Source organism: Gymnoscopelus braueri (assembly GCF_963280865.1).
Source record: "Gymnoscopelus braueri genome assembly, chromosome: 11".
NCBI lineage: Eukaryota > Metazoa > Chordata > Actinopteri > Myctophiformes > Myctophidae > Gymnoscopelus > Gymnoscopelus braueri.
The window spans coordinates 35,809,380-35,833,068 of record NC_137613.1 but is presented as its reverse complement, the minus strand read 5'-3'; the positions used below and the strand labels follow the sequence as shown (position 1 = coordinate 35,833,068).

The following is a 23,689-nucleotide window of genomic DNA, read 5'->3' as shown; positions in this document are numbered from 1 at the left end:
TGTGCAGGTGATATTTAGAAAACCCTATGGGGGGGGGGGGGTATAAATGAATCTCACCTCATTTAACAACAAAAATACAAACTAATCAGAAAAATTAAAAGCAAACCTAAATTAGCATCCCTTCTCAGCATCCTCTCAGCACTGGTGAAAGTACTAAGTACATTCACTAAGTACAATTTTGAGGTATTTTACTTTAGTGGAGTATTTCCAGTTTTCAGTACTTTTATTTCTACTCCAACTACATCTCAGAGGCAAATGTCGTACTATTACTCCCCTACAATTATTTGAAAACTTTAGTTACTAGTTACTTTGTAGATTTTGATTATTATTACAAAACATACATTACACACTTCAGCCTATATTTCGGCCATTTGAAAATAGCTGATCTACAAGCTCACAATGCGTCGCATTGCAACGCATTGTGAGCTTGTAGATCAGCTATTATTGTATTATTATTTTCAAAAGATTTTTATACATTTGAAAACTTGGGGATATTCTGCATAATGAGTACTTTTACTTTAAGCACATTTTACCAATACTTTTGTACTCTTACCCAAGTAAACTTGAATTCCAGACCTTTACTTGTTATAGAGCGTTTCTACATCGCAGCACGGATACTTTGTACTTTCACTCAAGTAAAACATCTCAGTACTTCTTCCACCAACTGCTCAGCATCCTCTCAGCATCCTCAGCATCCTTTGGGAGAAAACCAACCAACCAACCAACCAATCAGCGTCCTTCCTGCAAGACATCCAGGAAGTGAGCGCATCGTCTCCTCCATCAGGAAGAAGAGGTGCATCATTACAGTGCATTGATGACAACAACGTAGACGAACAGAAACAGATCGCATCGTTCGGGGGAGAAGAAGTTGATTGTTGTTCTGCAACTGGAATCACACAGATCGGGTACCGTTTCGACCTCGCAACAGAATAAACGATGTCGTTTATTATGGCGCATAATAGTGAGCCGTGTTGTTGTGGCTAGCTGGCCCGGCTAACGGTTAGAAGAGCTGATGACATGACATGATGACATGGCCTGCTCACTAGCTAGTGTTAGCTATAGCTGCGTGTTACCTATAATCCAGAGCATAATGACATGCTTATTACAGCACTGTAGTCTGTGACAACAGGACTGATCCATATGTTTGATCATAGACTAAATATATGTCTGTGTTGTACCATAGATTTATTATACAGAATGTTTGTGTTTGGCTGGTTTTACCATATGATTCTAGATGGCAGTTTGTGACAACAGGACTAATCCATATGTTTTACCATCATAGACATATATATGTCTGTGTTTTACCATAGATTAAATACAGAATGTTTATGTGTCTACCTTTTAGACCACAGACAGGGTAATAGTTGGTCAATAGAGGGATTAACACTGTCTGTAATCCTCTATTGCCCACGATGTAGTGTTTCTGAGTGAGTCGAAGAAGGGAGGAATATAATTAATTACTGGTTGCCTAAGCCTTATAATGATTAATTCTCTCAATTCATGCGACGTGTCTCTGTATTTGCATGGAAAACACAATTATGTGTGTCTCAGAAAGGGTTGTTTTCAATCTCATAAATTATTTCTAATCTATCTATATTTAAATTCCAGAAATCTCTTTATCTCTGTGTGTTTGTGACTCTTGATACGCCCAATTTTTGAGATGATGTCATAGTTCTGACCTCATAGATGACTGGCGTCATAGACTGGCCTCCAAGTACTCCAAGTAATAGAGTAGCCTACCGAAGTCCTGACGTCACTCGCTCATCCCCTGGGTCACAGAAGTAATTTCTCTATGGAGAATAACATCGGGTCATCTTAGAATCGTCTCATTATAAGAATTCTGGTCCAAAAATAAACAAATTGTCCCGGTGCTATTGGGGAGGTGGCTCTGTATCGTTTACCATAGTCAACTAGTCAGTCTCTCATATTTGATAAGTCTGTTTCTGGCGAAGATTTTATTAATTCGGCGGCGGTAACATTAGCATTTTCTCGCCGTCAGTTGAACCCGCTGTGCTCATTTGTTTATTTCTGGAACACAGTTCTTATATGATGCGATATTAAACACGTCTATGGGATGCGTAGATTACGTCAGACTTCGGTGCTCTATGGCAGTGGTTCTCAACCTGTGGGTCGGGAGCCCCAGGGGGGTCCCCACATTATATTTGGGGGGTCCCCAGATGACATTAAAGTGACAATTAAAGGACTTTTAATACCTAAAACAAAGAAAAGATTTGAAATGAAAAAAGACCATTCCTGCATCAAAAGTAATGAACAAATTATACTATCGAATAATATAAGACATACAAAATAGCTGATCTACAAGCTATATTGTAGATCTTGTCACAATATTTATCTGTGGAACCGAGTCAAACTAAATGTAATGCCTCAATTCAAATATGATTATTTTGGGTGGTCCACAGTTCAAATTTTGCGGGGGTCGCGGCCTGAAAACCTGAGCCCAGAACCACTGCTCTATGGGTACTGCCCAAGAATGACGGACTGGTACAGCACTAGTCCAACACTAATAATGTTCCCTCCTCTTTTCTCTTCACAGGTCAGACAAATGAAGTGACCGACGACGACAGGATATGATGTCGTCGTTCCAGGTGGTGGATTCGTCGCCCGGCAGCAGTGTCAGCATCATGGAAACGTCAAACTTTGCCCACGTCATCTTCCAGAACGTGGGGAAGAGTTTCCTGCCCCAGGCGCCGCTGGAGTGCCGCTATACCCTCACCCCATACATCACACCCAACCCTAAGGACTGGGTGGGCATCTTCAAGGTACTCACCCCCCCCCCCACACCCCACCAGCACCCTTGCAGCCTAAATCATTCTGAATCATCATGTTACTATCCTCAAGTTACATTGTCCATTTTGGCCAAATATGTATTTCTTTGTAATCATTATTTATTACTGCTGTGTACACATCCTGAAGTTTCACGTTAAAGGAGAATTCGACTTTTTCCTATCTTTATATGATGTTGTTATATCCCTAGGACGAGTGGTACGGTAGCACATTTTCATAACTCCATCCCAAGTCCACCGCAGCTAAAAACGCGAGCGGCTGGTCCGAAATAACCATAGAAGCCTTCGTGCAGGTCACAGTGATGAGGAGCATGCATCAGGGCTTCTTCATATGCCCTCGGCTGGCAGTTGGTATTAACACATGTGATCCCAGCATCACAGCTTGGCTCTTCAGTACATGAGTGAGAGCTTTGGTGTGGTTTACACTGCATGCAGGAAGAGGAAGAAGGAAGAGTGGTGTGTGAGGTGGGCTAGATGCAGTGGGCCTTCGCTGGGGGGCAAACATTTGGTGGTCTTTATTAGCCACGTTGATTCTTATTAGGACCTCATCATCTTCTCCCCCTCCTCTCTCTCTTTCCATCTCTCTCTTCCTCTCTCCTGCCCCCCCCCCCCCCCCCCCGCCTCCTTCCTCCACTCTTTTATCAAGGCCATCAAATCTCACACGTAATTAAGAGGAAATGTGAACGAGAGGAACTTAATGTCTCGTAAAAGTCAAAAGACAAACATTTTTATCCTCGCTTTAAGAACTGACTTCAAATCCGCCGGCTCAATTAAAAAGGAATAAAGGATGGTGCGTTTATTTGGAAAAGAAAATCAATTGGAAAATGTAACTGGTTAAGCCGCGCTAATGAAACCTGTTTGATGGTTAGCTCTTCATCTCGTGTAACAAGCACCACCCTGGTTTCTTTAATCTTTTTGTCATCTGTGTGAGGCTGTGTTATTGCGTGTGCAGAGAAACATTCATACATTTTATCTGCCAGCGGCGGTAGGATGTCGCCAATTAAAAATCTGTGTTGGAAGATTCTTTTTTTAATTACAAGAAAACCTTTCAACTTGTAATCATTAGAGAGATATGAAGACTCACCACCCACGGATTGAGAAATACTAAGAGATTAGTGACTATTGAATAGGAGCTCAGCTTATCTGTATTTGTAGCTGATAGGTTTAGCTACTGTAGCTATTAAAATGAAATTATCCTGGAATGTTTTGACCTCAACTTGTTGAATTAATTTCATTTCCTATGCAGTGTTGGAAGTGGGTTTTTCACGTGCTGCTCTCCAACAAGCATAAATATTGCAGAGATGACTCAGCATATTGTGTCTGTCACCTTTTCGTGTATATTGCAGACAACGTGAAAGAGTGAGTGAGAGATCCGACTCACTGCTACTATGACTCAGACCCTCTCACAATTATAATAACAGGCACTCCTAGGTTCAGTTGTTGTGCACAGACACCCCCTAGTGGCTCAAACGGCTCACATCATATTTAGGACAAGCCCCTTTTTTTTAAAACAATTGTGACTGCTAAATGTAGGTGTATACTGTCTGTCTGTACACGACAACAATGTATACAATACAAACACTGACAGTGTACACCCTAACCAAACATGTCCTTTCTATTTTCCAGTGTGTAAGCTAAATTGCCCCGGCCCTCAGTAAACTATATTGAGCAATTTGTGAAGAGTTTGTGCCGTGTAATGTGTTGTGTTGATATGTTGACACATATCAACACATACATGCGTGTGTGTGTGTGTGTGTGTGTGTGTGTGTGTGTGTGTGTGTGTGTGTGTGTGTGTGTGTGTGTGTGTACACACACACATACACACACACGCACACATGCACGCACACATGCACGCACACGCACACACACGCACGCACGCACGCACACAGAAAGCCCCCGATTTCGGAGGCTTTTGGTCGTGGCATGTTCTTTGGGTTGGCAGGGAGAAACCCGTTGTGCGAGTGTGTAATCAACGTGTCATCGCGGTGCTCACTGGATGACTGATTGATAGCTGCCTTGCCTGTGATTATTTTATACCATCACTCCTGCATTGGAACGCCGTGCCATACCTAAGCTAACGTCAGTCAACCTGACTCTGCAATTAGCAAATTATTTATGTCTGGCTTCGCCTGAAATGGGGGCGCGTGCGCATGCACAATGCACCCGAAGCAGACTTGGACGGAATCGTAAGATATGATGAATCTTTATCTATCGCTGGAGGAAAAAAATCAGTTCAGTGGCTTGAAAGTAGACAGACCAGAAAAGCAGTATTGCATCATAAATAAAACCTCAATGTAAAACATTTAACTTGTATGGAGAGAAGCGTTCATAATCAGCGCTCACTGTGCCAGGAAAAAAATACCTGATAGAGCAACTAGTTTAATTGTAAAGTAGAATATACGCTAGCATCATGTACTGTATAGGTATAGACAAGATAGATATTCTTAAAGAGAATGACTATGCTGGAAAGAATGTTTCCTTGGCTAAATGTCGAACGCTGACAGTTCCCATATGATTGGTATGGCATCGAGCTCACTGTAATGGTCGGATAAGTGGGGAACTATAATTACATAATTATCAGACTGAAACACATTTGAATTGGACCTGATTTACGGTCTACTTTGCGTAGTTAGAGCTGCGCTATTATACTTTGAACATTCTTTTCTGATTGTCAATCCTCTCTCCTTCTCACATTTGTTGACCTGTTTTTGTTTTAATAACTTAACCCATTCAATCCGGGAACACATCTCTGTCATTTTAGATTTCTTTGGCTGTTCAAAAATAGCAGATCTACAAGCTCATAGCACGGCACCGAGTGCCGCGCTATGAGCTTGTAGATCTGCTATTTTTGAAAAATCGTGAAAGGTTGTGCAAATCTTTCAGTATATATATTTTTTTAAAGCGAACATTTGTAACTCAAATCTTTGCTTCTGGGGGTCCCTGGAACAAAATATTTGACAAATGTTTGCTTTAAAAATATATATATTCAAAGATTTGCACAAATCTTCAAGATTTTTCAAAAATAGCAGATAGCTCATGTGCAGCTATGAGCTATGAGCTTGTATATCTGCTATTTTTGAATAGCCAAAGAAATCTAAAATGACAGAGATGTGCTCCCGGATTCAATGGGTTAACTGGCATTACAGTATGTACTGTAGGCTAAATCTTGTAAAAACTAAATAATAATATCAGCTATTATTTCAGTAATGTAAAAATATGTTGACTTGTAGCATATGTGCATATACATACCGTATATATATGTGTGTGATATGTCACCCTGGTGTGTCAACTGAACACCTAAATATGATTATATAGGTTTGACTTCCTATAATCTCCAGCCAGGACGGGAAACTTTCTCTCTGGGTCTCAACTCTCCTTTTTACCGGTTTCTAAAATGGAGGCAGGTTCCACCATGGTCCCACTGGTGTCAAAACCACCCATGCATCCAGTTCAGTTATGTAATATCACATGCATGTATAGCACATGTGGGTCGTGTGTGTGCGTGTGTGTGTGTGTGTGTGCGCGAGCATGAGCGTGCATGTGTGTGTGTGTGTGTGTGTGTGTGTGTGTGTGTGTGTTTTAGCGGTCTAGACAGAGAGGGAGTGTGATTGTGCGCGACAGCTTTACGACATAGGACTGGAGTTATGATGTTCGCAAGTCCCTTTCATCATCTGTCACTTAACAACACATGAAATTCATATAATTACATCTCCCCCGCTATTCTGTGTAAAATTTTCACCTCTTTTCTTTTTTCTTACTTTTCTTTTTTTTTGTTAAACCTAGCTTTGCTTCCCCCCCCCTCTTCTCTTTGTTAAGGCTGTTCTCGACTGCTCTGTGCGAGTATTAAACACACACACACACGCACACGCACATGCACACACGCACGCACGCACGCACACACACACACACACACACACACACACACACACACACACACACACACACACACACACACACACACACACACACGCACACACACGCACACAGACCAATGCCTCCTCTGCCCCTCTTTCTGAGCCTAAAAGGGGCAGGAACTGAGGGGAAAGGGAAAAGGAGGAGGAGGAGGAGTGTCGGGTCTTAAATAGTTCCACTCTTTGCCTCTAACCAGGTTTGCACAATCCTGCCTTGTGGGCCGTTTAATTTACGTCCACAACATCCCCCTCATCAATGAACTGACATAACTTGTGATGTAAGTGGTGTATGATATTAAACATTTTGTCGCCGTTGGGCAGAATCCTTGTAGATCATCTTTTTTTAAAGTTTTTCCATAAATTAATGCTCTATTTTATACTTTGACATACTTTATACTGTACTGTATAGGGGCAAAGTAGTCGAAATAGCAGATCTTCAAGCTCACATCATGTTTGCGATGTGACGTGTTCCAAAATTGGGGCGCCAGGTTGACAGTGGTTAAGTCTGTAGGTTTTATAAATAATGAATCCATGAAAAGTAGTAACTAGAGCATGTGATTAAATAACAACTATATTAGACCCATCGGAACACAAGTTCCACACTTTTTTTTCTCCATTTCCTGAAAAAAAAAAGTAACAGAGTTTTGGACATACAAGGTTTCTTCCTGACAGTGCCGATTTGTATAAAAGGAGCAGTTCACCCAAACGATGACTTATTTTCTATCAATTACACACCCCATGAAGCCTTGAATTCATGGAATTGTTTTGGTTTTATCCGGTAGGAGACACAAAGGAGACTCTTTGTGTCTCCTATACCGGACATACACTCGAATGTGTAAAAAAAAAAAAAAAATCTCCATGAATTCAAGTCTTCATGGGGTGTGTAATTGACAGAAAATAAGTCATTTTTTAGGTGAACTATTCCTTTAAGCCTATCCAACATTTGATTTGTCAATATCCCGGCATACTGCCCTGTATTTTGTTGTGGATGAACATCTCTGGTATGCGTGCTGTGTCTTCAGGTGGGTTGGAGCACGGCCAGGGATTACTACACCTTTCTGTGGTCCCCCACATCAGAAAACTATGAACTAGGAAGCACTGTGCACAGGACCGTGGTGTTCCAGGGTAAAGTACACACACACACACACACACACACACACACACACACACACACACACACACACACACACACACACACACACACACACACACACACACACAGACACACACGCACACACGCACACACCCTCACTATGTAAACCGCTCGTTGCGTAGACCCAGGGTATTCCAAGGTAACTCCTCCGTTTAACAGTGCATATAAAAACCAGCCCTTTTATTTTATTAAAAGGAACACAACCGCAACCGCGGCCCCGGGAGCAGAACACCTCTATAACCCACACACACTCACACACACACACACACACACACACATGCACGTCGAGGGCCCTTGAACTGGTTTTACTGGGCTTGAAACGGTCAGATATTACACAGTGAAAATATGAGAGCACTCTGTGGCGTGTCAGTAAAAAAAGCGGTTCGGCTTGCTGCGGGGGAATACGTTGTGTGCTGCTGTTCCTGTATACACGCACTTCTCTGGAGTCAGACCTGACTCCACAGCTAAAGCCGGATTTATACTCGCGTTAGTTGCATGCGTGCACAAGAAGTATATCAAGCCTTTAACCCATTGAATCCGGGAACGCATGTCTGTCATTTTAGATTTCTCAATAAAAAAAAATAGCAGATATACAAGCTCGTAGATCTGCTATTTTTTTTTAAAATCGTGAACATTTGTGCAAATCTTTGAATATATATTTTTTAAAGCGAACATTTTGAACTCAAATCAAATTCTACAAATCTCTTTTTCATGTCAAGGACCCCAAAATTATATGTATTTGGCCGTGGACCCCCATCTCAAAATGTGTTGTTCCAGGGCCCCCCCAGAAAGCAAAGATTTGAGTAGAAAATGTTCGCTTTAAAAATATATATATATATTCAATGATTTGCACACATTTTTGAAGTATAGAATAATGGTTAAAGTGGTTACACAGATGCGTTCCCGGTTTTAACGGGTTAAGACTTTAGAACCTGGACTCAGAGTGTAAAACTCTGGCTTGTCTGACGTGACAAGTTACCAGTTGGAATATGACCTCGGCCTTATCACCTGCTACCGCAGCCATGAAATTATCAACAGTAGCGTCGCTCGATTGCGCAGTACAGTAGCACATTTGTAGATATATGACAAAGATTCTTGATCAAACATTCCCGTCGCTACTGTTTACCCCTGCATAGTTTTTTTTTCTCAGGTTCCAGCACCCCCACTGCTGGAAAAATGACTTAGTCCCCACAATACTTTGTCATGTGGCTTTATTGCCCCGCGCTCCAAGCAAATAGATGTCTACACAGCAAATATATTGTATGGTGCATTGAATCCATATATCATGATGTAAGTAGCAAAGCAAAAAGGGCACAACGGGGATAGATCGTGGGAATTGTTGCCTTCCCAGGAGGGAAGAAAGAATCCCACCACCAAAAGTTTCTCGCAACCTAAAAGGTAGAGCTAAAGGCTATTGTGAATGGTGGACTATACAAGATGCACGTGCGCACATCAGATTCAGATTCAGAATGTCATGTCACAGGTGTTTACAGGTGTAACATAGTTGGTGAAATTCTCTCTCATAAAAGCTCTCTCTCTCCCAACATTTTACAAGAATAGAGAAAAGAATAGAGAAAGAAAGAAACAAGGGAAACAAGTCATATATTTCAAATATTCCTAATATAATACAGGCAATGTCAAGTATACATGAGGTGCATGGTTAGAAGAATAACAAGAAAATTAAGTTAAAGGGATAGTTCACCCAAAATATTACTTTTTATATATCGATTAGTCACCCCATGGAGACTTGAATTCATGGATATTTTTTAGTTTTTGTCGCATTCCTAAGCCAATAATTTGATGACCAGCGGACCGGTAGGCAGCGGTTCCAGTAGGAGACACAAAGGAGACTCTTTGTGTCTCCTACTGGAACCGCTGCCGGTCATCAAATTATTGGCTGAGGAATGCGATAAAAACAAAAAAATATCCATGAATTCAAGTCTCCATGGGGTGACTAATCGATCTGGGAAAAAAGTCATTTTGGGGGTGAAATATCCCTTTAATATTGCAGCAGATATAGTATCTCATTCGCTTGTACGTGGTTAGAATTCCTAACCTATACGCATTTTAATAGGAGAGTAGGACATCAGCTGTCATTTGAAATACATTCATAAATACGCTGCTCATCTTCTCACACACACACACACACACACACACACACACACACACACACACACACACACACACACACACACACACACACACACACACACACACACACACACACACACCCCCCTTCTTGCCCAACAGGCTACTACGTCCCCAAGTCCGACGGGGAGTTCTACCAGTTCTGCTACGTGACGCACACCGGTGACATCAGAGGGGCGAGCACGCCCTTCATGTTCCGGTCCGCCACGCCCACCGAGGAGGAGCTGCTGACGGTCACCGAGGACGACAGCAACTCGGACATCCTGGTGGTGACCACCAAGACAGGCCTCCTGGAGGTAAACACACTGCATGGCCCTCCAACCTGCACACACGTAGTTGTTTTTTCTGGTCATATCCGTATAGGATTCATGTAGGTTTCTGTGTAAACCCTTGAAAATGCTTGAATTTGACTTTTTTTAATTTTTCAAGTTGGGGAGTGTGCTCTAATGTTGCTCTAAAGTTGATGTGAAATTAAAAATGCCCTTTTATCCCTTTTTACGTCACATATCTTGCACCTATTTAACAGTACATGTGGAATTCATAAATATTTCCTGGTATTCTTATATCCAAATCCAGCCCTAGTTTCTTCCTGTGAAACAAAATAGGATTTCAACCAATGACAACATGACATCCACCCGTCAATCAATCTTCAACTTTTAATTGTAATTCTCCATGTTTGTTCTGAACCGCCCACTTTTCAAAGTGTCTCCACTACCGATACGGTTTCACTCTAAACGTATGTCACGAGATGGAAGTTAGATGCTCTTGAGTTGCTGTTTCTTCTGGGCTTGAAAGCAAAGTGCTGGAAAGGGATGATTTTACTTAACCCATTAAGACCTGAAGCCGATTCTACATGTCTCCTAAATTCCAACTGTATTCTGAAAAACGTATGTTTCTATATCAGTGGTGCTCAATACTTTTCATGTCAAGGACCCCCAGAATTATATGCATTCGGCCGCCGACCCCATCTCAAAATATGTTGTTCCAGGGACCCCCAGAAGCAAAGATTTGAGTTAAAAATGTTCGCTTAAAAATATATATATATTCAAAGATTTGCACACAATTTCACAATTTTTCAAAAATAGCAGATCTACAAGCTCATAGCGCGGCACTCGGTGCCGCGCTATGAGCTTGTATATCTGCTATTTTTGAATAGCCAAAGTGTAAAATCATGCTTTTTAGCTCAAATAAAAAAATGACAAATGCGTTCCAGGTCTTAATGGGTTAACCACATAAGCCCTATATATACTTTGTTGTGCAACAAATACACAGTTGATCTACAAGCTCATAACGCATCACATTTTGGTGCGATATGAGCTTGTAGATGTGGCTATTTAATTTTTGAGAATAAAACATTCTTGAAGATTTTTGACAATTTTCGCCTATAATGACATGCTCAAAATAGGGAGGCCAGGGTTAATGTGGGTAACTCTCAGTATAGCGTGCAGATCAATGCTCTCACGAAACAAACCCTTTGCGCAACTGTATGCTACTGCAGTGGCTTTCAAACTTTTTCATGGCAAGGACCCCTAAATTGATATATATTTGGCCGCGGACCCCCATCTGAAAATATTTTGTGCCAGAGACCCCCAGAAGAGAAGATATGTGTTAAAAAAAATCAAAATTCTACAAAATTCTTCAAACACTTTCATGATTTTCCGAAAATGTAAAAAAATAGCAGATGTACAAGCGCTGTGAGCTTGTACATCTGCTATTTTGAATAGCCAACGTATAAAATATGGATAAAGGGGTGAAAATGTATTAACGGATTTTTCTGGGGACCCCCTGGAGACCCCTCAAGGACCCCTGGGGGTTGAGAACCAATGTGCTATGTGAGGTGCTTGAAAAAGAAAGCCATGAAATGTGTAAATTGAAAAATGTCAAGAAAACCTGTTCCAAATTTCCGGTCAAGGCCTTTTCTCTGCCCCCGACTGTCCATCAACTCCCCTTTCTCTCTCTCTCTCTCTCTCTCTCTCTCTCTCTCTTTCCTTCCTCACTCGGAGGAGCAGCGGGTGGAGGAGGCGCAGCATGAGCGCAGGGAGCTACTGAAGAGCGTGCGCCTCCTGCAGGAGGAGAAGCAGCAACTGCAGGACGAGCAGAAACGCCTGACCAGGGAGAGAGAGCAGGAGAGAGAGACCTGCACTCTGCTGAGGACCCACAACCAGGTTTGGAGACACGGAGGAAAAGGGGGGGGGGGGGTGTGAGGGCGAGATGATGGGGGAGGGGAGTATGGAACGCATTAACCCATTCAATCCAGGAACGCATCGGTGTAATTTTTTGATTTATTTGGGCTATTCGAAAATAGCAGATCTAAAAGCTCATAGCGCGGCGCCGAGTGCCGTGCTATGAGCTTGTAGATATGCTATTTTTTTGAAAAATCTAGAACATTTGTGCAAATCTTTGAATATATATATATCAAATCTTTGTTTCTGGGGGTCCCTGGAACAACATATTTTGAGATGGGGGTGGGGGGGGGGCGCAGACAAATACATATAATTTCTGGGGTCCTTGACATGAAAGAAGTTTGAGAACCATTGATATTATAGCAACATAAGTAAAAACATTTAAAAAAAAATAGGATTTAGAAGACATTTGTAGAACCCCCAGAAGCAAAGATTTGAGTTAAAAAAAAGATCTACAAGCTCATAGCGCTGCACTCGGTGAGCTTGTATATCTGCTATTTTTTGAATAGCCCAAAGTATAAAATAATGGTTATAGCATAGCTAAAGATCTAAAATGACACATAGTATGCGTTACCGGATTGAATGGGTTAAGAGAGAGACGAGCACTTTTCCTCTGCAGACACACCAAGTTAGACAGAGAACACAGACTTATGTCTCTGTAGATGCATGAATAGGTAGAGATACTAATCAGAGGTTTAGTGCGTCCATTCACTCATTTGCTCATTTGTGTGTGTGTGTGTGTGTGTGTGTGTGTGTGTGTGTGTGTGTGTGTGTGTGTGTGTGTGTGTGGGTGTGGGTGGGTGGGTGTGTGTGTGTATGTGGGGGGGGTGTGGGTGTGTGTGTGTGTGTCCGTCTGTCTATGTCTGTGTGTGCACACTTAGACAGTCTCTGCATGGTCTCTCTCCATTGATCACAGGTGTGTAGAACATCAAAGGCCTCAATTGATGAGGAAAGACTGCGTCCGTATTTGAGCGGCACAAAAAAAGTCCCAAACCCATGTGCGTGCGCGTGTCTGTGCGTGTGCCACAGTCTCTCTCTCTCTCTCTCTCTCTCTCTCTCTCTCTCTCTCTCTCTCTCTCTCTCTCTCTCTTTAACGACCTGATTCAGTGGACCAGAACGCATTCGGGGCACAGCTTCTCGGGCATCTGGCGTCAGGGACGATGCCATCGCGACCACAGAGTGAACAAACATGACGTCAAAGACCACACACACACACACACACACACACACACACACACACACACACACACACACACACACACACACACACACACACACACAAAATGCCTTCTCCCCTTCAATCTCCGGCTTGCATTCAGGTTCAACACCACAAGGGCATTCTAACATGCCATTCACACACATACACTCGTATACACACTTGCAAATACACGTGTGATGTGTGACACACACACACACACACACACACACACACACACACACACACACACACACACACACACACACACACACACACACACACACACACATCCAGTCATTATGCCACCCGCTTGCAAACCCTTTTAGTGTGCGTGTGGAATGAGAGGAGAGTAGTCCGCAAAACCGCCTGAGTGAAAAACAGGGGCCCTGCCCAAGTTAAGGGACAAAACTCTGCTACTCAGTCACGCGATTCTGTGTCTGCGTTTCTGTCCATCTCTGTGTCTTTCTCGCTCGTTCTGCATTTGCTCGCTATCTTTCCCCTCCCGTCCTGTTCATCTCTCTCTCTCTCTCTCTACTCTCCTTTGTTATCACTCATTTTCCTGTTTTGTCTCTCACTGTCTCTCTTTTTTTTTCTCTGTCTCTGTCTCTCTCTCTCTCTCTTTGACTCCCAAGCACTGCTCCTGTCTCCCCAGCATGAGTCAGGCTTCAGATTGGGGCATCTTTACGAGTTGGCTCATTTAACCCATTAAGACCGGGAACGCATCTGTGTCATTTTCAGATTTCTTTGGCTCTTAAAAAAAATAATAGCAGATATACAAGCTCATAGCGCGGCCCTCGAGCTTGTAGATCTGCTATTGTTTGACAAATTGTGAAAATGTTTGCAAATCTTTGAATATATATTTTGTAAAGCGGACATTTGTAAAATGTCAAACGTCTCAGCAAATGTATATTTTTTTCTGGAAAACTTTTGTTGCTATATCAGTGGTGCTCAAACTTTTTCTTGTCAAGACCCCCAAAATTATATGTTTCTGGCCGCCAATCCCCATCAAAATATGTTGTTCCAGCCCCACCCCCCCCCCCCCCCCACAGAAGCAAAGATTTGAGTCAAAAATGTTGTTTCCAAAAAATATGTATTCAACACAAATGTTCAAGATTAAAAAAAAAAGCAGATCTAGCTCGTAGCTTTGAATATATATTGAGCTTGTAGATTTGCTATTTTTGAATAGCCAAAGTATGAAAATAATGGTTATAGCTAAAATCTACAATGACACGGCTGCGTTCCCGGTCGTAAAGGGTTAATAAGCAGCGCATTACTCACAGGCCAGGAAAATACTCTCAAGTTGGTGAAACTCAAAGAGAAGAGGAGAGGGAGGGAGGGAGGGAGGGAGGGAGGGAGGTGGTTGGGGGAAGTGGGGGGCGATGTGAGTGAGAGAGAGGAGAGGTAAGCAGTGAAGCAAGCCAGGAGTGTTGTTCCATGATGAGTCCCAGTCTCTTACTGCCCCCTGGTGGCTGTCTCTGTCATAGGGCTAATAGCGTAGGAGCAGGGCTGCTTCCAGTTAAAGTCCTCTACTCCCCTTTTTTTCCTTTTTTTTTTTACGAAGGACAAAATCGCCATAAATTACATCGTAACACACGCTGTTATTAGTGTCCTGCATCTCATTCAACAGGCGTGCCCGTCCCGAGATATACGATGTGTCCATGTTTTGTGTGTGTGTGTGTGTGTGTGTGTGTGTGTGCATGCGCGCGCTAGCATGCGTTTTTGCGGGCAGAGCGTTATAGGTGCGCTCGCTCATGCCTCGCTGATGAAAATATCCTTTCAGTTTTTAACATGAAAACATAAGTACATATTTTGTGGCTGCTAATTTTACGACTACACTTTTTATAAGGTCTTTATGCACTGCTAAAGTGCTTCCCAAATGCCAGCAGTAAAAATCATACAGTCATCTACGCACAGCCAAGCCCAGAGGGAGACCAGGGCTTGTGTGTGTGTATACGTGTGTGTGTGTGTACAGAACGTGTGTATACGTATGTGCATGTGTTTGTGTGACATGCAGTTTGATATACTGTACTGTACTCCGTGTCTGTTTTAGTTTGATGGGTGCGCTATTTATCTGTCTGCATACATACGATACGTCCTTGAGTGTCTATCGCTGTGAAGGAGGGCTAGCCTGTGTGTGTGTGTGTGTAGGCGTGTTGTGTCTGTCACATGCACATGTTACTGATGTGTAATTTAGTGTTCTCCGCTCATAATCAGTGGCAAGTTCTAACAAGGCCTCGCCTGAACCAGACGAAACCATATCGGAAATGGATTTTGTACAAATCTGTATCTCATATTGTGTTATAGGAAATAGCACATTTATTATCACCTACATTTGACCAAAATGTTTAGCATGTGTCATCAGCTGTTAAAGGAGAAGTTCACCCAAAAAAGAAAAGACTACACACCCCGTGAAGCATTGAATTCATGGGGATTTTTTTGTTTTTGTTGCATTCCTAAGCCAATGGTAATTGGCGTAATAATTGAAAAGACGCTAATGTATCCGGTAGGAGACTCAAAGGAGTCTCTTTGAGTCTCCTACCGGAAATACACCCGGTCGTCAAATTATTGGCTCAGGAATGAGTCAACAACTAAAAAAAATCTCCATGAATTCAAGGCTTCATGGGGTGTGTAATTGATAGAAAATAATATTTTTTTGGGGGGGGTGAACTATCCCTTTAAATCGATCCATGTGCAACTGTTTGACGTGGCTATGGTTCCGTATCGTATAGCTCTCACATCCATGCAGGAACATAGGACATAAATCCAGCAGTTACCATGGGGGTCTTCAAGGAAACAAGGTTGAGGGACCACTGGGATGTGAAACAATAACGGTTGACGACCTAAACTCAGTGGTGGAAAAAGTACTCAAATTCTTTACTTAAGTAAAAGTACCAATACTGCAATATAAAAATACTCTGTTACAAGTAAAAGTCCAGAATTAAAAATTTACTTTAGTAAAAGTACAAAAGTATTGGCATCAAAATGTACTTAAAGTACCAAAAGTAAAAGTACTAAATATTTGAAAATAGCCGATCTACAAGCTCACAACGCGTCGCATCGCAAGCTCACAACAGCTTGCTGTTGTGAGCTTGTAGATCTGCTATTTTCAAATAGCCTAGGTTTAAAATAGGTTTAAAGTGGTTAATGTATGTTTCATTATATCATCATTTATATCTGAAAAGTAACTAGTAACTAAAGTTTTCAAGTAAATGTAGTGGAGTAAAAGTACAATATTTGCCTCTGAGATGTAGTGGAGTAGAAGTAAAGTACAAATACCTCAGAATTGTACTTAAGTACAGTACTTAAGTAAATGTACTTAGTTACTTTCCACCACTGCCTAAACTGAGAAGCTATACTGGTCCAACTGGTCCCCCACTCTGTCTGCTCCCGCAGGAGCTGCTGCGCTCCTCACAGGGCCTGTCGGAGGAGCGAGAGGAGGTGAGGAGGAGGCTGACGGAGGCCACGGACCGGGTGAGGCAGCTGGAGGAGGACCTGCTGGGAGTCACCCAGAGAGGCCTGCAGAAAGAGACCGAGCTGGACTGGTGAGTGGAAGAGACCTGAACACAGCAGTGGTGGAAAAAGTACTCTTTGGGTAAAAGTAGCAATACCACAATATTGAAATACTCAGTTACAAGTAAAAGGCCTGTGTTCAAAATGTTACTTGAGTAAAAGTACAAAAGTATTGGCATCTAAATATACTTAAAGTACTAAAAGTAAACGTACTAATGTTTGAAAATAAACAATCTAAAAGCTCTCTAGACGATCTAAAAGCTCACAACGCGTCGCATAGCGACGCGTTGTGAGCTTGTAGATCGGCTATTTTCAAATAGCCTATGTATAAAATAGGACTAAAGTGGTTAATGTATGTTTTAGAATATAGTCATTTATATCTGCAAAGTAACTAGTAACTACATTTTTCAAATACTTGTGGTGGAGTAAAAGTGCAATATTTGCCTCTGAGATGTAGTGGAGTAGAAGTAAAAGTATTGCAAATTGGAAATACTCCAGTAAAGTAAAACTAAAAAGTAAATCAAAATTGTACTTAAGTGCAGTACTTAAGTACATGTACTTAGTTACTTTCTACCACTGCACACAACCACTGAGTGTGTGCAGGTGTTGGTTTCAGCCCCAGCACTGTACAGTCGGTCAGTCATTAGTCCCGGTTGTAAGGTGTGCTAATTAGGGAAATCAACTATTGCAGGGGTCTTCAACGTTTTTCCGGCCAAGAGAAAGGACCCCTCAGCTGAGAGAGAGAGATGAAGCAGGGACCCCCTGACTATAAATTGTGTCGCAGATTAAACGTTTTAATAGATTTCATCGATATGCCCCATAGACTTGTGCAGCGTCGTGATGGAGTCATGTTAATGTGTATTTTCAGACAGTTACCCTCTTAAAAGACCTGAGGCGATTCTTAAAAATGTTTCCTAAATCCTAACAGTTTTTTGAAAAGAATCTAAAAAAAAAATGTCCACGATTTTTCAAAAATAGCAGATCTACAAGCTCATAGCGCGGCACTCGGTGCCGCGCTATGAGCTTGTAGATCTGCTATTTTTGAATAGCCAAAGAAATCTTAAAGTGACACAGATGCGTTCCAGGTATTAATGGGTTAAACCCTCAATACTTAGAAAACTTGAACCCCCCACCAAACCTCTTCACCGAAAATAGCCAATCTACGAGCTTGTAGATCTGCTATTTTCGCCGAATGTTCCCCTCAGAATAGGGATTCTAGGGTTCCTATCACACAAAGATTTGGCGGGCCCCCCCCCTTTGTTATAACTCTGAGGAGTCCCGAACCCCCGCTTAAAGACCCCTGAATTATTGTGTTGTTGTGTTGAAATGAAACTTTTGCTCGGTGCTATACTTCCCGAGTAAACAACACTTTACATATATGTGACGGGTGGTTTGTGTGTCCGTCCGTCAGTCTGCGAGACCGTCTGAAGGCCCTGGCGGCAGAGAGGGACAGCCTGGAGAGCCATCTGAAGAACGAGAAGGGTGAGCGAGACCTTTACAAGGTGAGACCCACACCGTGGTAAAGCTAAAAGGAGGTAGCTGGAGCTGTAGCTCTTTAGATGTAGCTCTGTGTGTGTGTGCGTGTGTGCGTGCGTGCGCGTGCACGTGTGCGCGCGTGCGTGTGTGTGTGTGTGTGTGGGTGCGTGTGTGATACTATATATATCTGCCTGTTTGCTGAGCTGTACGTTTCTATGTGTCACAGTAAATGTAGGAATACAGGAAATGTAGACATTTCCAAACTGTCAATAAACACACCAACACTCACTAGAGAGTGATGTGTCAGAGCTCAGAAGGACCACAGAAGGACCAGGACCACAATGGAAACAAGCCCCTCAGGGCTTTATCCTTTTAGCATTATTGTATAACTGTACTTTTTGCAAACTGTTAATAAAGAGTTCAATCAATCAAAAAAGAATGCTCTGAGGTGTTTAGTCGTAGATTGGAAGGGCAGAAGGAGGAGCACTTGTTTTTTTTTTCCCACTCTCACCTCTGAATAAAGAAGAGGTTTTACACGCATGACTTGTACATCACTTCAAACTAAGTCAGGTGTGCTGACAGCGAGGCCTTGGGGCTCCTGAGGCATATGCCTGAGTGAGCCACCCGGCGAACACGTGCCTGCACCGATCCACAGATGGCCTCGCGTGTCGACGTGGGCGCGCTGTCCGAATTGGCAAGCCGTGGTGGATGGAATAGGTTTGCACCCGTTTCAGAATTGAGTGAAACAAAACGAGCGCTCTCCCGTCCCAGACGGGACCAGATTTCCTTCCTTCCGAAATCGTTGGAAATTCATTTTTAGACATGATTCAAAACAAGACAGACCTGCTTAATGAGAAGTAAGCAAAAGTGAAAACACAGTGACCCTTAAAGGAATACTTTCTTTGTATCGATTAGTCACCCATGGACTTGAATTTGTGGATGTTTTTTTCGTTTTTGTCGCATTCCTAAGCCAATAATTTGATGACCAGCGGACCGGTATAGGCAGCGGTTCCGGTAGGAGACACAAAGGAGACTTTTTGTGTCTCCTATCGGAACCGCTGCCGGTCATCAAATTATTGGCTTAGGAATGCGACAAAACCACTTCAGAGACTGCAGAATGAAAACAGGAGTACAAGTGGCTGAAGAGGTCTAATTGATATTTTCTACCTCATTTCCCAGTGTGCTAGGTCTATACATTTCCCGGGAAATGTAGAGATTTACCAGTCTGTTGGAAACTGTCGACATTTCCCGCTTTCCTGTAACATATGTTCTCTGTCTCTATTCATCATTCTGACTGCCTATCTTTCTTTTTTCCCCTCTTTTTTTTCCCTGTGTGTCTCTTTCCTGTATGTCTGTTTGTACATCTGTTTTTGTGTGTGCGCGTGCGTTCGTGCGTGCGTTCGTGCGTGTGCGTGTGTGTGTGTGTGTGTGTGTGTGCGTGCGTATGTGTGTGTGTGCCTGCGTGTGTGCCCGGCCTGCCCAGGCCCACCTGCGCAGCACGGAGCAGGAGAACACCAAGCTGAGTGCGGAGCTGCAGATGCTGAAGGCGGTGGAGCTGAACCGCGAGGTGACCATCGCCCAGTTCCAGGAGGAGATGGACAGACTGAGAGGCTGTGTGGTCCACAGGGACAGTCTGGAGAAAGAGCTGCTGGCATACCGGGCTGACAAGGTAAGAGAGAGAGGCCAGAGGAGGAGGAGGAGGGGAAAGGGTGAAAGAGAGGAAAGTCACACATATATGTATATATACATATATACTGTATATACTATTATATCGTCGCTCAATATCTCCATATTTCAACTTTTTATATATTTTTGGTAAATGAATGCCCTACTGTACCTTGTAGTACAACAGTGTTACACAAAAGTAGCGAAAATAGCCGATCTTGTAGATCAGCGATCTTTGCTAATTTTGACAAAATTTGGAAGTGACAGTGGTTTGTGACTAAATAATAACTACATTGAACACAAGTTCCCTTTTTTGTTTTACATCTCCTGAAAACTGTTTCTACCCGACAAAGACGATATATGTCATGTATATATTACACTAAAGGTGTTACAAAAATGTTGTAACCGCGATCAGCCATTTTGTTGCTATCGGCCGTTGAATAAGGCTCGTTTTCACAAAAAAAAGAAGAAATCCGAGCTAGATGTGTTTTTCTTCAACTCATAACATAGGAGTGGACGTAAGTGTCATTTTTTTGGATGACGTCACATCCGTCCATTCATTTTTCTCTCTCGAATTGACGTACATCTACGTCAATGGCAGGGAATGTGTTAACACATTCCATGCCAGAGTTTAATCTCATAATGTACTCACCAGTGCCAGCGTTTTATTGTTGTTTTTTAGTTTTTTTCATGTCGCCACAGACCTCGCTAAATAAGTTAAAAGTGCGCGTTCATTTGGTTCTAAACACACAGCGGATCCGTGAGAAACGGCCAGCGAAAACAGTTTCCAAATGCGAGCCGCCATCTTGAAGATACAGCCGATCAACGCTAAACAGTGATCAGCGAGGAGAAAAACAACAACGAGAAAATCGAGTTTTAAACAGGATCCCAGACAGGAAGCGGATACGATCGAAAAAAACGGAACCCGAATAATTCTGTTTCCGACCGGAAACCGGAAACGGAAATGGATCAAAAAAATTCGGAAAGTGCACCTGGGGCAATTTCAATGGGAATCGGCGGTTCGCGTAGATCTACGCGACTGGCACGCTGCGGCTTTAAATAGGTTCGCGTAGATCTACGCGACTGGCATTCAATGTGTTAATATAGGAAGATGTATTGATCATCATTGAAGTTGTTACAAACACAAATCTCTCTCTCTCTCTCTCTCTCTCTCTCTGCTCCCCTCCTCCCCCCCAAGGCGGAGCTGGCCCGCGTGCGCGAGCAGCTCCGTCAGACGGACGGCCAGCTCCAGGCGTCCAGGCAGCAGGCGTCCATGCTGGCCGCCGAGCTGCGGGACACGGCCGGCGCCCGCGACCGCAGTGTGGCCGAGCTGTACCGCGCCCGGCTGGAGGTCGACAAGCTGCGCGCCAGCCTGGCCGACGCCCAGGACGAGTGCCTGCGCATGGAGGGCCGGCTGGAGCGCGTCAGGAGCGCCACACACATGGAGGCAGTGAGTCGCCGCTGGGACCGCTACTATTTCACGACGATGTTATGATGTCATTAAATTATTATGGCGTTACGTTATGATGCATCATGATGTTACCAGGGTTGCTCCTGGCTCAGAGCGGGCCTTTGGGGGGTGACTACACTACACTCAACAGTAAGCATGATCCATCCTGCGGTGCGACTATATGCACAACAGTAAAGTTCTGTGTTACCGTAATCTAAATCAATGCATGCCTAGCTCAATGAACTTTAGCCAAAAATGGCAGTTCTTCAAGCTCACAACGCCTCACACTGCGAGGCTTTGTGATCTTGTAGATCGGCTATTTTCTGCGAAGAGGTTTGGTGTAGAGGGAAAAAAAGAGCAGACCAAGTACCAAGCCAAAGGGTTTATGTGGTTAAATGTCTGAAAACACACAATTAACATGAATGTAGTGGTGCTTCATCTTTCTCTCAGCTAAGGGGTCCTTGGCTTGAAAAACGTTGAAGACCCCTGCTTTAAACCATTCGAAGGGTCAGGTGATTGATTTGTTCATTCAGGCAAATAACAGCTGGTCTTACTTCAGCACCGAGGATGAATAATTTATTCCAAATTCTTAGAGATTTTCCTTTGAGGATGCATGGCTTTTATCCAAAGCGCTTTACATAGATTGTGCATTACATTCACACATTCACACACACATTCACACACCGATGGCAGAGGAAACCATGGGTTCAGTGTCTTGCTCAAGGACACTTCGACACTAACTTTGGTGGGAGCCCGGGATCGAGCCCGGGATCGAACTGGGAACCTCCCCCCCCCTCTTCTCCTCCCTGCTCTCTCTCTCTTCTTCCCCCTCTGGCCCTCCGTCTTCTCACCACCTCCTCCTCTGTGCAGGCCGTGGGGACCGGCGGCGAGGGGTCGGTGGTGTCGGAGGCGGAGGCCGAACTGCAGAGGGAGGTGGAGGAGCTGAAGCTGCGCCTCCACATGGCCGCCGAGCACTACAAGGAGAAGTACAGGGAGTGCCAGCGCCTCCGCAGGCAGGTGGCCAAGCTGAGCGAGACGCAGGGGGTGAGCGCAGAACGCAACGCACGCTCCGACACGCTCCCATCAGACAATGAATAAATCACAAGGGAGGAAGAATAATGGATGGCTGTTTTTTACACCCAAAGACTTTTATTCTGAAACAATTGTGTTACTGGGACTCTGCTGTTGATTCATTGTTGTTGTTGTTGTTGTTGCAGGAGTCAAAGAGGAATGCAGCCACTGAGACGATACAGGAGACAATGATCCCTAGTCCAGAGTCACCCACTGAAGGTTACCGCACACACACACACGCACACGCACACACAAACGCACGCACGCCGCACACACACACGCACGCACGCACGCACGCACGCACGCACGCGCACGCACGCATTAACCCATTAGGACTGGGAAAGCATCTGTGTCATTTTGGATTTCTTTGGCTATATATAATAGCAGATATACAAGCTCATTGTGCAGACTTTTTTGTTTAAAGTTTGATTTTTTTTGCAAATCTTTGAATATATATATATTTTTAAAGCGAACATTTGTAACTCAAATACTTGCATCTGGGGGGGGGGGGGAGCCAAATATATGACATGAAAAAGTTTGAGCACCACTGACATAGCAACATAATTTTTTTCAGAAAACTGTTCATGGGTTAAAAATGCAAACAAGATAAAAAAAGGATCTGTTGTAGCCATTAGGCCACCTTACTGACCTTATAGATCTACTAGATTACAAACTGCAATCTAATCTTTTAATCTACTCTGTGTTTACAGAAAGCATCTCTGCCACAGTTCTACGAAGACACATGACAATCACACCACTACTCCTCAGCCACGAAGAACCGCCCGCGCACACCGACGCACACACTGTCACACTAATGGACACGCCCCCTGACACGCACGTCGACTCGATCGCCGACGCACGCGTCGACACGCGCACGGACACGAGCGACGACACGTGCAGCGCCACAGAGGAGGAGGAAGAGGAGGAGAGGCGGGGGGAGGGAGACGAGGCGAGGAAGGAGAGGGCAGAGGGGGAGGAGGAGGCGAGCAGGGGGGAGGACGGAGAGAAGGACGAGGAGGAGGGGAGGGAGAGCCCTCTGAGGATGACGAGCTGGGTGGAGGTGGAGAACGAGAGGAGGAGCGCCGAGGAGAACGAAGAGGAGGAGGAGGAGGAGGAGGAG

At 43.6% G+C, this 23,689-nt stretch overlaps 1 protein-coding gene across 1 annotated transcript in view; it reads left to right on the top strand.

Annotated features, from left to right (window-relative positions):
* The first annotated feature begins 774 nt into the window (after positions 1 to 774).
* The window catches only part of tax1bp1a (Tax1 (human T-cell leukemia virus type I) binding protein 1a), a 33,352-nt gene continuing 10,437 nt past the window's right edge, over positions 775 to 23,689 (top strand). The window contains exons 1-12 of the mRNA XM_080442655.1: positions 775 to 905; positions 2,555 to 2,780; positions 7,738 to 7,840; positions 10,119 to 10,312; positions 12,026 to 12,181; positions 16,791 to 16,939; positions 18,319 to 18,409; positions 19,867 to 20,052; positions 21,247 to 21,498; positions 22,369 to 22,542; positions 22,716 to 22,788; positions 23,280 to 23,629. Of these exons, the coding sequence (XP_080298781.1) occupies positions 2,589 to 2,780; positions 7,738 to 7,840; positions 10,119 to 10,312; positions 12,026 to 12,181; positions 16,791 to 16,939; positions 18,319 to 18,409; positions 19,867 to 20,052; positions 21,247 to 21,498; positions 22,369 to 22,542; positions 22,716 to 22,788; positions 23,280 to 23,629 (1,920 nt within the window). The 5' untranslated portion in view covers positions 775 to 905; positions 2,555 to 2,588. The remainder of the gene's footprint in view (positions 906 to 2,554; positions 2,781 to 7,737; positions 7,841 to 10,118; positions 10,313 to 12,025; positions 12,182 to 16,790; positions 16,940 to 18,318; positions 18,410 to 19,866; positions 20,053 to 21,246; positions 21,499 to 22,368; positions 22,543 to 22,715; positions 22,789 to 23,279; positions 23,630 to 23,689) is intronic.